The 13,932-nt window shown below is 36.5% G+C and overlaps 1 protein-coding gene across 2 annotated transcripts in view; it reads right to left on the bottom strand.

Annotated features, from left to right (window-relative positions):
- DYNC2H1 (dynein cytoplasmic 2 heavy chain 1) overlaps nucleotides 1-13,932 on the bottom strand; it is a 306,843-nt gene that overhangs the window by 264,113 nt on the left and 28,798 nt on the right. For both annotated transcript variants that reach the window (XM_053562839.1, XM_053562840.1), the window contains exons 14-19: nucleotides 11,478-11,630; nucleotides 10,781-10,879; nucleotides 9,133-9,272; nucleotides 8,820-9,048; nucleotides 7,581-7,708; nucleotides 589-704 (exon numbers count right to left, since the gene is read on the bottom strand). In XM_053562839.1, coding sequence (XP_053418814.1) covers nucleotides 589-704; nucleotides 7,581-7,708; nucleotides 8,820-9,048; nucleotides 9,133-9,272; nucleotides 10,781-10,879; nucleotides 11,478-11,630 — 865 coding nt within the window. The remainder of the gene's footprint in view (nucleotides 1-588; nucleotides 705-7,580; nucleotides 7,709-8,819; nucleotides 9,049-9,132; nucleotides 9,273-10,780; nucleotides 10,880-11,477; nucleotides 11,631-13,932) is intronic.

Raw genomic sequence — 13,932 nt, 5'->3', positions numbered from 1 at the left:
CCTGAAAAAAGCAAGACCCCCATCTCCACAAAAAATAGAAAACTAACTGGGCACAGTGCCCTGTGCCTGTAGTTCCAGCTACTTGGAAGGCTGAGGCAGAAGGATCATTTGAGCCCAGGAGTTTTGAGGTTGCAGTGAGCTATGATTATGCCACTGCACTCTAGCCCAGAAGACAGACCAAGACCCTGGGAGGGAAGGTAGTAAGGAAGGAAGGAAGAAGGGAAGGAGGGAAGGAAGGGAGGGAGGGAGGGAGGGAGGGGAGGAAGAAGAGAAAGAAAAGAAAAAGAAAAAATTAAAATGTACTCATTCTTAGTTAATTTTACTAAAAATTGGGAACTTTCTCAGTAACATGAAACCAATTGATACTAGCTCTGAAAATAAATAAGGATGTCTTCAATTTTTAGATTTAAGGTTTGAACATGGAATTTCCTACTTTTTTAAACTGTCATTTCGAGAAAATGTTATTTCATAATTTTTTAGTTCGGTTTTGATTTTTAATCATTACTGAGAGTCATATTTAATAACTGTCAGAGTACATGCCTCAACAAATAAAATTAATTAAAAATAACAATTAAAGATGTTCTTTACCCTGGATGGACCTCTTCAAAGAAAGAACAAGCATATCAAATAACTTCTGGATGAGATCATCAATCACAGTCTTCACAGGGCTGCAATTAATATTTAAACAATCTACCTTGACAGCACTGAAAAATTCCAAAGGGACATATTTTGACAGGAAAAAGACTAATTAGAAGAAAAGTTTCATTGTTATATGATAATCATTTAAGTATTATTGTGATCTTTAAGCACACTTTGGTTTAATATAATAAAAATCCCTTATAAATACTAATTTTTCATTAAACAATGATTTTATTATAATATTACTATTTTAAACATATGTGCATGTGTCAGCTTTAAAAAAAGAAGCACATTATAAATTACTAAAGTATCAAGAGAATATATTTAAATATTTATAAGCTCTTCTTCTCCCAGCATGTAATATACTTATTTAAATATTTATAAAAAAATTCACAATCTGACAGCCAAAATACAAACAACAATAAGGGAAAGAAAAACTATAGATAGAAAGTGAATACAGATTAATACGGCACTTAAACAATAACATAATGAGATATCATTTTATACCTATCAAATGACAAAAATACGTATAATGAATGGTTAATTTGTATCTTCAATTGTTTAGGCAGAGGACTCTCAGAACTTCTGGTCAAAATATAAAATAATGCAATTCTATAAAGAGCAAATTATATGTAATAATTTTAAAATAGGCATATTTTTGTCTTAATAAGTTTACTTTAAGAACTTATCCTAAGAAAATTTTCAAGGCTGTCTCCAAGATTTATGTGTAAGTATTTTCATCAAAGTATTAACTATGAGGAAAACTTAGAAACAAGTTAAATAAAGAAATGGTTAAATAAATTTTTAAATTTCCATATAATTAAAAATTAAAATGGTGATGGTAGTGAAAAAAATTAAAATGGTTAAATAAATTTTTATATGTTCATATAATTAAAAATCACATTTTTAAGGAATAGCAAAATATTAATAAAATAGTATTAAATAAAAATAGCAAGATGTAATAAGATCGGAATTTTCTAAGTATATATTCTAATATGCCAAAAATATCAAATATTAATAGTAATTATCTTTCTACTTTTCTGTATTTAAAAAAATTATAAAATGAGTCCGAGGCGGAGCAAGATGGCGGCCGAGTAACAGCTTCCTTGCATCTGGGCACGGTGAGTCTGGGGAGATAGGACTCCAGGCATCTCTGGCTGGCGGGATCTGCCTATCATCACCCCTGCGAGGATACAGGGAGTCAGCAAGAGACTTCTGGACCCCAAGAGGAGGACTAAAACAGTGGAAAACCGGCAAGTGGTCGCGTGTGTTCAATCCGTTTAAACCTGCCTACAACTTCCACAGGCATGAGAACTTAAAGAGCAAGAGGAAGTAAAAGGAAAATTAGGGCAAGGAAACAGATAAAAGAAAATCACTCATGAGGAAGAATCAGCAGAAAACTCCAGGCAACATAAAGAACCAGTCCAGAACAACCCCGCCAAGGGACCATGAGGTAGCTACTGCAGAGGATTCCACCTATAAAGAAATGTTAGGAATGACAGAAAGGGAATTTAGAATACACATGTTGAAAACAATGAAACAAATGATGGAAACAATGAAGGAAACTGCTAATAAAGTGGAAAATAACCAAAAGGAAATCCAAAAACAGAATCAAATAAAAGATGGACGATATGAAGAATATAAAAAGGACATAGCAGAGCTGAAGGAACTGAAACAGTCAATTAGGGAACTTAAAGATGCAATGGAAAGTATCAGCAACAGGTTAGACCATGCAGAAGAAAGAATTTCAGAGGTAGAAGACAAAGTTCTTGAGATAACTCAGATAGTAAAAGAGGCAGAAAAGAAGAGAGAGAAAGCAGAACGTTCACTGTCAGAATTATGGGACTTTATGAAGTGTTCCAACATATGAGTTATAGGAATTCCAGAAGGGGAAGAAGAATGCCCCAGAGGAATAGAAGCCAGACTAGAGAATATTATAAAAGAAAATTTCCCAAATATCACCAAAGATTCTGACACACTGCTTTCAGAGGGATATCGGACCCCAGGTCGCCTCAACTCTAACCGAGCTTCTCCAAGACACATTGTGATGAACCTGTCCAAAGTCAAGACAAAAGAAAAGATTCTGCAAGCTGCCAGGAGTAAGCATCAGTTGACCTACAGGGGCAAATCCATCACAGTGACCGCAGACTTCTCTAATGAAACTTTCCAAGCAAGAAGACAATGGTCAACTACCTTTAATCTACTTAAACAGAACAATTTCCAGCCCAGATTTCTGTACCCTGTTAAGCTAAGCTTCAAAATTGATGGAGAAATCAAATCATTTACGGATATACAAATATTGAGGAAATTCGCCAAAACAAGACCAGCTCTACAGGAAATACTTCAACCTGTTCTGCACACTGACCACCACAACAGATCAGCAGCAAAGTAAGAACTCAGAAATTAAAGGACAGAACCTAACCTCCAAACTGATGCAAAAGATAAAACTAAGCAATGGACTCTCACCAAATAAGACGAATAGAATACTACCACACTTATCAATTATCTCAATAAATGTTAATGGCTTGAATTCCCCACTGAAGAGACATAGATTGGTTGACTGGAGTAAAAAACACAAGCCATCCATTTGCTGTCTGCAAGAAACACACCTGGCTTCAAAAGACAAATTAAAGCTCCGAGTCAAGGGTTGGAAGACAATTTTTCAGGCAAATGGAATTCATAAGAAAAGAGGAGTTGCAATCTTATTTTCAGATACGTGTGGATTTAAAGCAACTGAAGTCAAAAAAGACAAAGATGGTCACTTTATATTGGTCAAGGGAAAAATACAACAGGAAGACATTTCAATTCTAAATATTTATGCACCCAATTTAAATGCTCGCAGACTCTTGAAACAGACCTTACTCAGTCTGAGCAATATGATATCTGATAATACCATCATAACAGGGGACTTTAACACTCTTCTTACAGAGTTGGACAGATCCTCTGAACAGAAATTAAACAAAGATATAAGAGATTTAAATGAGACCCTAGAACAACTGTGCTTGATAGACGCATATAGAACACTCCACCCCAAAGATAAAGAATATACATTCTTCTCATCACCCCAGGGAACATTCTCCAAAATTGATCATATCCTGGGACACAAAACAAATATCAACAGAATCAAAAGAATTGAAATTTTACCTTGTATTTTCTCAGACCATAAGGCACTAAAGGTGAAACTCAACTCTAACAAAAATGCTCGACCCCACCCAAAGGCATGGAAACTAAACAGTCTTCTGTTGAATAACAGATGGGTGAAGGAAGAAATAAAACAGGAAATCATTAACTTCCTTGAGCATAACAACAATGAAGACACAAGCTACCAAAACCTGTGGGATACTGCAAAAGCAGTTTTGAGAGGAAAATTCATCGCTTTAGATGCCTACATTCAAAAAACAGAAAAAGAGCACATCAACAATCTCACAAGAGATCTTATGGAATTGGAAAAAGAAGAACAATCTAAGCCCAAACTCAGCAGAAGAAAAGAAATATCCAAAATCAAATCAGAGATCAATGAAATTGAAAACAAAAGAATCATTCAGAAAATTAATGAAATAAGGAGTTGGTTTTTGAAAAAATAAATAAAATAGATAAACCATTGGCCAGACTAACGAGGAATAGAAAAGAAAAATCTCTAGTAACCTCAATCAGAAATGATAAAGGGGAAATAACAACTGATCCCACAGAGATACAAGAGATCATCTCTGAATACTACCAGAAACTCTATGCCCAGAAATTTGACAATGTGAAGGAAATGGATCAGTATTTGGAATCACACCCTCTCCCTAGACTCAGCCAGGAAGAAATAGAGCTCCTGAACAGACCAATTTCAAGCACTGAGATCAAAGAAACAATAAAAAATCTTCCAACCAAAAAATGCCCTGGTCCAGATGGCTTCACACCAGAATTCTATCAAACCTTCAAGGAAGAGCTTATTCCTGTACTGCAGAAATTATTCCAAAAAATTGAGGAAGAAGGAATCTTCCCCAACACATTCTATGAAGCAAACATCACCTTGATACCAAAACCAGGAAAAGACCCAAACGAAAAGGAGAATTTCCGACCAATCTCACTCATGAATATAGATGCAATTATTCTCAACAAAATCCTAGCCAATAGATTACAGCTTATCATCAAAAAAGTCATTCATCATGATCATGTAGGCTTCATCCCAGGGATGCAAGGCTGGTTTAACATACGCAAGTCCATAAACGTTATCCACCATATTAACAGAGGCAAAAATAAAGATCACATGATCCTCTCAATACATGCAGAAAAAGCATTTGATAAAATCCAGCATCCTTTTCTAATTAGAACACTGAAGAGTATAGGCATAGGTGGCACATTTCTAAAACTGATTGAAGGTATCTATGACAAACCCACATCCAATATTTTACTGAATGGAGTAAAACTGAAAGCTTTTCCTCTTAGAACTGGAACCAGACAAGGTTGTCCTCTGTCACCTTTACTATTCAACGTAGTGCTGGAAGTTCTAGCCAATACAATTAGGCAAGACAAGGAAATAAAGGGAATCCAAATGGGAGCAGAGGAGGTCATCAAACTCTCCCACTTTGCTGACGACATGATCTTATACTTAGAGAACCCCAAAGACTCAACCACAAGACTCCTAGAAGTCATCAAAAAATACAGTAATGTTTCAGGATATAAAATCAATGTCCACAAGTCAGTAGCCTTTGTATATACCAATAACAGTCAAGATGAGAAGCTAATTAAGGACACAACTCCCTTCACCATAGTTTCAAAGAAAATGAAATACCTAGGAATATACCTAACGAAGGAGGTGAAGGACCTGTATAAAGAAAACTATGAGGGCGGCGCCTGTGGCTCAGTGAGTAGGGCGCTGGTCCCATATGCCGGAGTTGGTGGATTCAAACCCAGCCCCGGCCAAAAACCACAAAAAAAAAAAAAAAAGAAAACTATGAAATCCTCAGAAAGGAAATAGCAGAGGATATTAACAAATGGAAGAACATACCATGCTCATGGACAGGAAGAATCAACATTGTTAAAATGTCTATACTTCCCAAAGCAATCTACCTATTCAATGCCATTCCTATCAAAATACCAACATCGTACTTTCAAGATTTGGAAAAAATGATTCTGTGTTTTGTATGGAACTGGAAAAAACCCCGTATAACTAAGGCAGTTCTTAGTAACAAAAATAAAGCTGGGGGCATCAGCATACCAGATTTTAGTCTGTACTACAAAGCCATAGTGGTCAAGACAGCATGGTACTGGCACAAAAACAGAGACATAGACACTTGGAATCGAATGAAAACCAAGAAATGAAACTAACATCTTACAACCACCTAATCTTCGATAAACCAAACAAGAACACACCTTGGGGGAAAGACTCCCTATTCAATAAATGGTGTTGGGAGAACTGGATGTCTACATGTAAAAGACTGAAACTGGACCCACACCTTTCCCCACTCACAAAAATTGATTCAAGATGGATAAAGGACTTACATTTAAGGCATGAAACAATAAAAATCCTCCAAGAAAGCATAGGAAAAACACTGGAAGATATTGGCCTGGGGAAAGACTTCATGAAGAAGACTGTCATGGCAATTGCAACAACAATAAAAATAAACAAATGGGACTTCATTAAACTGAAAAGCTTCTGTACAGCTAAGGACACAATAACCAAAGCAAAGAGACAACCTACACAATGGGAAAGGATATTTGCATATTTTCAATCAGACAAAAGCTTGATAACTAGGATCTATAGAGAACTCAATCCACATGAAAAAAGCCAACAATCCCATATATCAATGGGCAAGAGACATGAATAGAACTTTCTCGAAAGATGACAGACGAATGGCTAACAAACACATGAAAAAATGTTCATCGTCTCTATATATTAGAGAAATGCAAATCAAAACAACCCTGAGATATCATCTAACCCCAGTGAGAATGGCCCACATCACAAAATCTCAAAACTGCAGATGCTGGCGTGGATGTGGAGAGAAGGGAACACTTTTACACTGCTGGTGGGACTGCAAACTAGGACAACCTTTCTGGAAGGAAGTATGGAGAAACCTCTAAGCGCTCAAGCTAGACCTCCCATTTGATCCTGCAATCCCATGACTGGGCATCTACCCAGAAGGAAAAAAATCCTTTTATCATAAGGACACTTGTACTAGACTGTTTATTGCAGCTCAATTTACAATCGCCAAAATGTGGAAACAGCCTAAATGCCCACCAACCCAGGAATGGATTAACAAGCTGTGGTATATGTATACCATGGAATACTATTCAGCCATTAAAAAAAATGGAGACTTTACATCCTTTGTATTAACCTGGATGGACGTGGAAGACATTATTCTTAGTAAAGCATCACAAGAATGGAGAAGGATGAATCCTATGTACTCAATTTTGATATGAGGACAATAATGACAATTAAGGTTATGGGGGGGGAAGCAGAAAGAGGGACGGAGGGAGGAGTGTGGGGCCTTGGTGTGTGTCACACTTTATGGGGGTAAGACATGATTGCAAGAGGGACTTTACCTAACAATTGCAATCAGTGTAACCTGGCTTATTGTACCCTCAATGAATCCCCAACAATAAAAAAAAAAAAAAATTATAAAATAAATATACTGTAAATAATCAGAAAAAAGGCATATAGTTTTTAAAAGACTAATTATTTGCATAGTACCTAACATAAATTGTAGTGTTCCAAGCAAACAGAAGCTGAAGTAGACTCACTCTGAGAAAAATCTCACATTCATCTTAAATTATACAAAGCTTAATAAAGGATCTAAAAATTCTGGTTGAAACAAGTACCCAGATGGTACTCAAGTGTCATAGCTGAAATCTAGAGTGGTCTGACTTCAATACCAGTAACTAGAAAACACCTTACTATCCATATCAAAAATTATTATGCACATAAGTACTATTACTATATTAACCTCCAATACCTTGGAAGTCGTTCTACTTCTTTTCCTTTTATTTTCAATGCTTTAAAATTTTTCTCCCAGTCATGTACAGTAAAAAGATGCTTTTCTATCAGAGCTTCCATATCAACTTGCCCAATTACAATCCATTCCTATTTAAAGAATAAAAAACATTATTAAAGAGATAGAATAAATTAATATTTTAAGGATTAAGATACAAATATTAAGACCTTTAAAAGGGGGCAAATGTGAGGCATACAAGTAACTGACCACATAAGTGTGTAAATGTCATCATTACTCCATAGCCTAAAAAAATGAACAAGGCCAGACAAATAATCACAGCACTTTGAGAGGCCAAAGCTGGAGGACTGCTTGAGGCCAGGAGTTCAAGACCAGCCTGAGTAAGAGTGAAATGCCCGTTCTCTACAAAAAATTAAAAAATGAACTGGGCAGGGTGGGGTGGGGTGACTATCGTCCCAGCTACTCGAGAGCCTAAGGCAGTAGGACTGCTCAGGCTCAGAAGCTGCGGGCTGCGATGAGCTATGAGGATGCTACTGTTCTCTAGCCCAGGTGACAAGGAGAGACCTTATATTAAAAAAAAAAGAAGAAGAAGAAGAAAGAACAACAAAAACAATATTAAAAATGTGGTGATCACAGACTTTTGTAAGAAAATTATAGAAAAAACCCTTTCTTTAGATTCTCTTCTAAATTAGACGCATACAAAGTTCAAAGACAGAATCACTCCTGAAAAGCCAGGAGTCATTACGGACTACAAATCTGTATGTATCCAGATTCATTCTAGAATGAACGCCAAATACTCAGTCCTATGTCCCAGAATCAATACAAATAAGCAATGCAATTAAGGTTAATATTTGGAGTTAATATGCCTCCTCAATTTAGATGATACACTTAAACAGAAATAGTTAAATCACTTTATTTCATGAACTTTAGAGCTTCAGAAGAATTAAAATGGACACAACAGACTCATATGACATACCAAGTGGACACAACAATTTAAAAAAGCAGAAATCAAAATACTAGTTTCTCAATCTTCACAAAATAGTCAAAAACAAAAAATAAATTTAGAACTTTTTTCTGATCTGCAGCATAGATCTATGCTATATAAGAATCTATAAATCTGGTTCTTACTCTCTGATATTTTAATTTTATGCCACACAGCTAATTAATTTATACATTTAATGTTAATTCAATCAATCAGATGAAATTTTACGTTAGAAAGATAGAGAATTCCATGTTCTATACCTTATGTTGGTGTAAAACAGCTGACAATCTTCTAAACAGATCTTCTGCTTTGCTGAAAATAGTCAGAAATCCATTTGCGTTTCTATCAATCATAATAGAAAAAATAGATTCATCTCCCATCTCACCTACTCCCTTAAACTGATTTGGAATGCTGATGAATCTCTTCATTTCTCTATAATATTTAGCCCGGATTTCTTCAAAAGGGGGCCTGAACTGTAACCGTCCCTGTCTGGAAGGAAATAAATAACTTTAAAATATAAATTACTAGAAAATTATAAATTGAACATTAAATTGGGGGTTAAAAACATCTTACTTGTAAGTTAGGTCTATGTTTATTTCTGGCAAGTTTTCATTAAGTGCTTCCAAGCCCATCTGATACTGGTGCTCCAGAGCCTTGTACAGCTGATGATCCCAGTGCTGCTTCCATGCGTGCATGTCGCTTGCTTGGAATCCCTAATATGTTACAGTCATAGTTTTATTTAAAAACTAAGCAGTAATTTTTCGTTTAATATTTTCACATCATATAAAGAAAAATTACAAGCAAAAAAGTTCATTAATATCTTAAAACATACACCTCCTCATTTGCCACTTTTAGTATAAGAGTATATGAAGTCAAATATGAAAACCTCTAATCATCGTGCTTATGAACAGTATGTAAAAAAATCAGGAAAATTTAAAAACCAAGGAAATATTAAATGACTTACATTTGGACTTTATTTCATGATGCAGTACCAAATGATTTATTTTGTGAACTTCTTAATCCTTTTTCAAAAATTCCCATCAAGTATAGCTCTTCCCTTCCCACTCTCTATATAATCAATTGTATATTTAAAAACTTAAAATATTAGAATGCTTAGAATAGGGCGGCGCCTGTGGCTCAAAGGTATAGGGCACCTTTCCCATATGCCGGAGGTGGCGGGTTCAAACCCAGCCCCGGCCAAAAACTGCAAAAAAAAAAAGAAAAAAGAAAGAAGGCTTAGAATAGTTCACATACTTTTTTGCTTCCATACAACCACAACCATAAACGTATCAATTCTAGTACTTTTGTTTATTTCTTAAGGTGTGATGGCTCACACCTGTAATCCTAGCACTCTGGGAGGTTGAGGCAGGAGAATGGCTTAAGCTTAGGAGTTCAAAACCATCTTGCCTAGGCAAGAATGAGACCCCTATCTCTACTAAAAATAGAAAAATTAGCTGGGCATTGTGGTGGGTGGCTATAGTCCCAGATACTGGGAGGCTGAAGCAGGAGGATAACTTGAACCCAGGAGGAGTTTGAGGTTGCTAGGCTGACACTCCAGCCTGGGCAACAGAGTAAGACTCTGTCTAAAAAAAAAGAAAAACAAAAACCTGAAAAGTACACAGTGTGCCCCCCAAATGTAGACAATTTTAATACAGGTTTTTCCTTTCTTAAAATGTGTATACATTTTTTGGATACTCCCTGTATATGTGAACGTATAAAATACCTAACTCATTCAACTAAGATAACATCACCACATACTGTGTAGCAGGCTCTGCACTAGCCACCTTTATATATACCTCATGTCTTATGTCAAAATTTGAATAGAATTGAAATTTTATTCCAAAACAGGAAAAAAATGTTAGGGTTATTTCAATCATTAAGTTTCTGCCTAAACTTAACTCGTGTTCTACAGATGTCACAATTATCTAAACGAGTACTAACGAATGGTCGATATTTAAACACAAAGTCAGAGATACTACAAACTCTGAATTAAGGGATTTGGCATTCTATAAGATGAATAGAAACTTATTTTTGTATTTTTAAATGTAACTTCACTGTTAACATATGGTCTTTATAGATAATTTAGTCAAATAATTCTAAAATTATTAAGAATTAGTTAGTAAAGATTTAAAGATAATCTTTATGAACTTTTCATCAATTCATATGCCATATTAGGTCATATTAGGTCAAGTACAAGCACAGCTTAAAACATATACTCTACCTGTGCTTCCACAGTTGCTAAGCCAGTTCTCAATTCTTGTAGTCCATCTTTCCAACGCTGTTGCTGCCGAAGCAGATCAATATTCATAAGCATAACCACCTATTAAAAATTAGATCATAATGGTCTCAAAGTATGAAAAAATATTTACTTCCAGTGGAGAAACTGCACAGACACCACCTTACAATTGATCAAGTTCAACTAAACTTGTAATAAGACTTATCAATATCTAACTTATATACTGACGGGGCAAAGCATCATTTCTGTGGTATTTCCGTCAAAATTACATAGCCCCAATATAATCATGAGAAAACATTACATAAAATCAAATTGAGAGATATTTTATATTCATCACAGTAAAAAAAAAAACATGGGAAAGACTAAGAAGGAGGAGACTATAGAAACTCAACAAGTAAATGGAAAGTGAAATTCTGGATTGTATCCTGGAAAAGATACAAAAAAGTTGAAAAATTCAAAAATGGTCTATTTCCTAGTTTTGATAAACTAGTTAAAGTAATATACCAAGGTTATGTAAGTTGTTAACATTAGGAGAAGCTGCCAGAAGGGTAAATATGAATTCTCTGTACTATTTGTGCAAGTTTAAGTCTCAAATTATTTCAAAATAAGATGTTTTTAGAAATACCTTATTTTTTTAATTAATATAATTCACAGCTTATTCAATTTTATAAACAAAATATACCTTTTCACAAAATGTAGTATGCCATTTTCTCAGTTTTCTATTTTCAGTGGCAAGGCGTTCGGCCGCATTTTGGAGTTTTTGTATGTAACCTTCTAATTCTTTAGGATTATCCCAAGTAATCTGTGACTTTCCTCCACTTCCTGCTTTTGAATTCTATGGTACAATAAATTGCATTTAATATTTAGATGCATTTCTTTTTCTCAAAAGATTTAATATTCTACACCATAAGCCCAACTATCTCCAACACTGATCTGCGATAAAAACAGCACATAGTAATTTTCCACTTCATAAATGATAAGATAGTCTGACCAAAATTGAGTAGTTCATTTTTTCCAGGTCCTCTTTCTTACAACTAAAAAACCTTGAACATAACACAACATGCATAAGAATACTGAAAAATAGAACAAAGAAGGCAGACAGCCTAGAAACCTAAGGAATTAAGAAACAACACACCCCTTTCTTCTGCAATATAATGAGTGGCCAGAAGATTAAAAAGAACCTTAGTATGGCCAAGCACAGTGGCATACGCCCACAGTTTTAGCACTCTGGGAGGCTGAAACAGGTGGGTTTCTTGAAGGCAGAAGTTTAAGACCAGACTGGGCAACATATCAAGACCTTTGCCTCAACTGTGAAGCTAGGTGGGAAGAAAGCAGATGGCCGACTAGAGGCAGCATTTGCCAGAGGCTCCTGCCCAGAGGAAAAGATACTGGACAAAAGTGGACTCAGTAAAGCTGAAAGTGGGGAGTGGAGCTAAGAAAGAAAATAGACAAGTACACATCATCTCTGATGAGGCAAGCTGAGACTCTTAGAAAGAAGATCCAAGAAAACAAATTCCAGGTACAAAGCCCATCACCAGGAGGATGAGAGATCCCTCCCCCAAATGGGAGGCACACTGTGGGCTCTCTGCAAGCAAAAAGGGAACAAAAGACCTCTCATCTTACCCCACAGGAGAGAGCCTCTAAACAACGGCCTCCTTCTCCAGGGAGATCCCACTTGGGAGCTGAGGTATCATTCTGCCCAGCATAAAATTGAACAAATATTTTTGCCACAATTTTGAACTCCCAGTTCACCCCTTCCCTTTGGCCTGGCGGTATGGAGGTCTGCCCCCTAGAGAGCCCAGAGTATTTGGGAATTCATGAGAGACCTGGACAAAGTCTGGGCCACTGGACAGCAGCGTGGAAACAGTGACTCAAGTGGTAGCTGGGGAGCATGGAAAGAGAGGGATGTGGGGGGGACAGAGACGTGCCACAATGGTGCGTGGTGGGAGATGTTTTCTGACTCAGTGGCTCCCAGGACGGGTCCAAGCTGTATCCCCTCAGGTATGTGGATGGCAACTGCCTTTGGATTTCTACTATCAGGCCCCTGGAGACCCTTTGGATACTCTCTGTTGAGTAGTGAATGTACTGCCCAGGATAATCTGATTAGAACTCTTGACCTGGGCTGTCCACCCAGGGACCCTCCAAGGTTGAACAGCAGTTATTTTGTAGCAGGAAAGGACTGATTTTCCTCTTCCAGTTATTGCTGGGGTGGGGGGCGGGGTGCCACAGTTATTTGTATGTCTCCATAGATGAGATTTCAGACTATTACTATGACTAGTTAGGATTGGGTAGAGGCTGACTAATTTCAAGACAGAGAGAGTTTACACTATCTCACCAAGCAGGTCCTCAGAGTCTCTGGCTGCAGCTCTGAAAGTGACCTTTGTAAGGCTATAGGGGAAAAGCCACAATAACAAGCCCCAGCTCATTGGTAAAGGGCTGGTTAACTCTACTTCCTGGGGCCCCCAATCCAATCTCACTCTACCAGTTTTAATTACCAAATTACAGAAAATAGTCATGGGGTGGAACCAGCAGAACACTGGGAACAGGAACAATCAGAGTAGATCAACTCCCCCAAGGAATGACAAAGGAGATACAACAGAACATACGATTCATAGACAAATGGCTGAATTGTCAGAAATAGAATTCAGAACATGGATGACAAATAAGATGAATAGAAAGGAGGAAACGATGGAAAGAGAAATACAAAGAGTTGTTCAAAAGTTGTGTCAAGAATTAATGAATTCAAAGACAAAGTTATCAAGGATATACACATAATGACAAAAGATACAGTACAGCTGAAGGAAATGAAAAAGTTATTCAAGAAGATTCGAAATACAGTAGAATCCCTCAGTAAGAATTAAGCAGGCAGAAGAAAGGATCTCACAAATTGAAGACAAGGCTTTTGAACAATTCCAGGCATACACAGAGGCAGAAAAATGGAAAATAAGAACAGAACATTCCCATAGAGAATTGTAGAATCATTCCAAAACATCAAACATCCAAATTACAGGAATTCCTGAAAGAGAAGAGGGTGGTCCTAAAGGCATAGATACTCTACTCCAAGATATTAAGAAGAATTTCCCAAGCATTGCAAGAGATACAGAAATTCAGATAGTAGGATAGTTGCAAAACCCCAG

The sequence above is a fragment of the Nycticebus coucang genome, chromosome 14 (genome assembly GCF_027406575.1).
Source record: "Nycticebus coucang isolate mNycCou1 chromosome 14, mNycCou1.pri, whole genome shotgun sequence".
Taxonomy (NCBI): domain Eukaryota; kingdom Metazoa; phylum Chordata; class Mammalia; order Primates; family Lorisidae; genus Nycticebus; species Nycticebus coucang.
The sequence above is the reverse complement of the archived record's forward strand: the minus strand, read 5'-3'. Positions and strand labels throughout refer to the sequence as shown.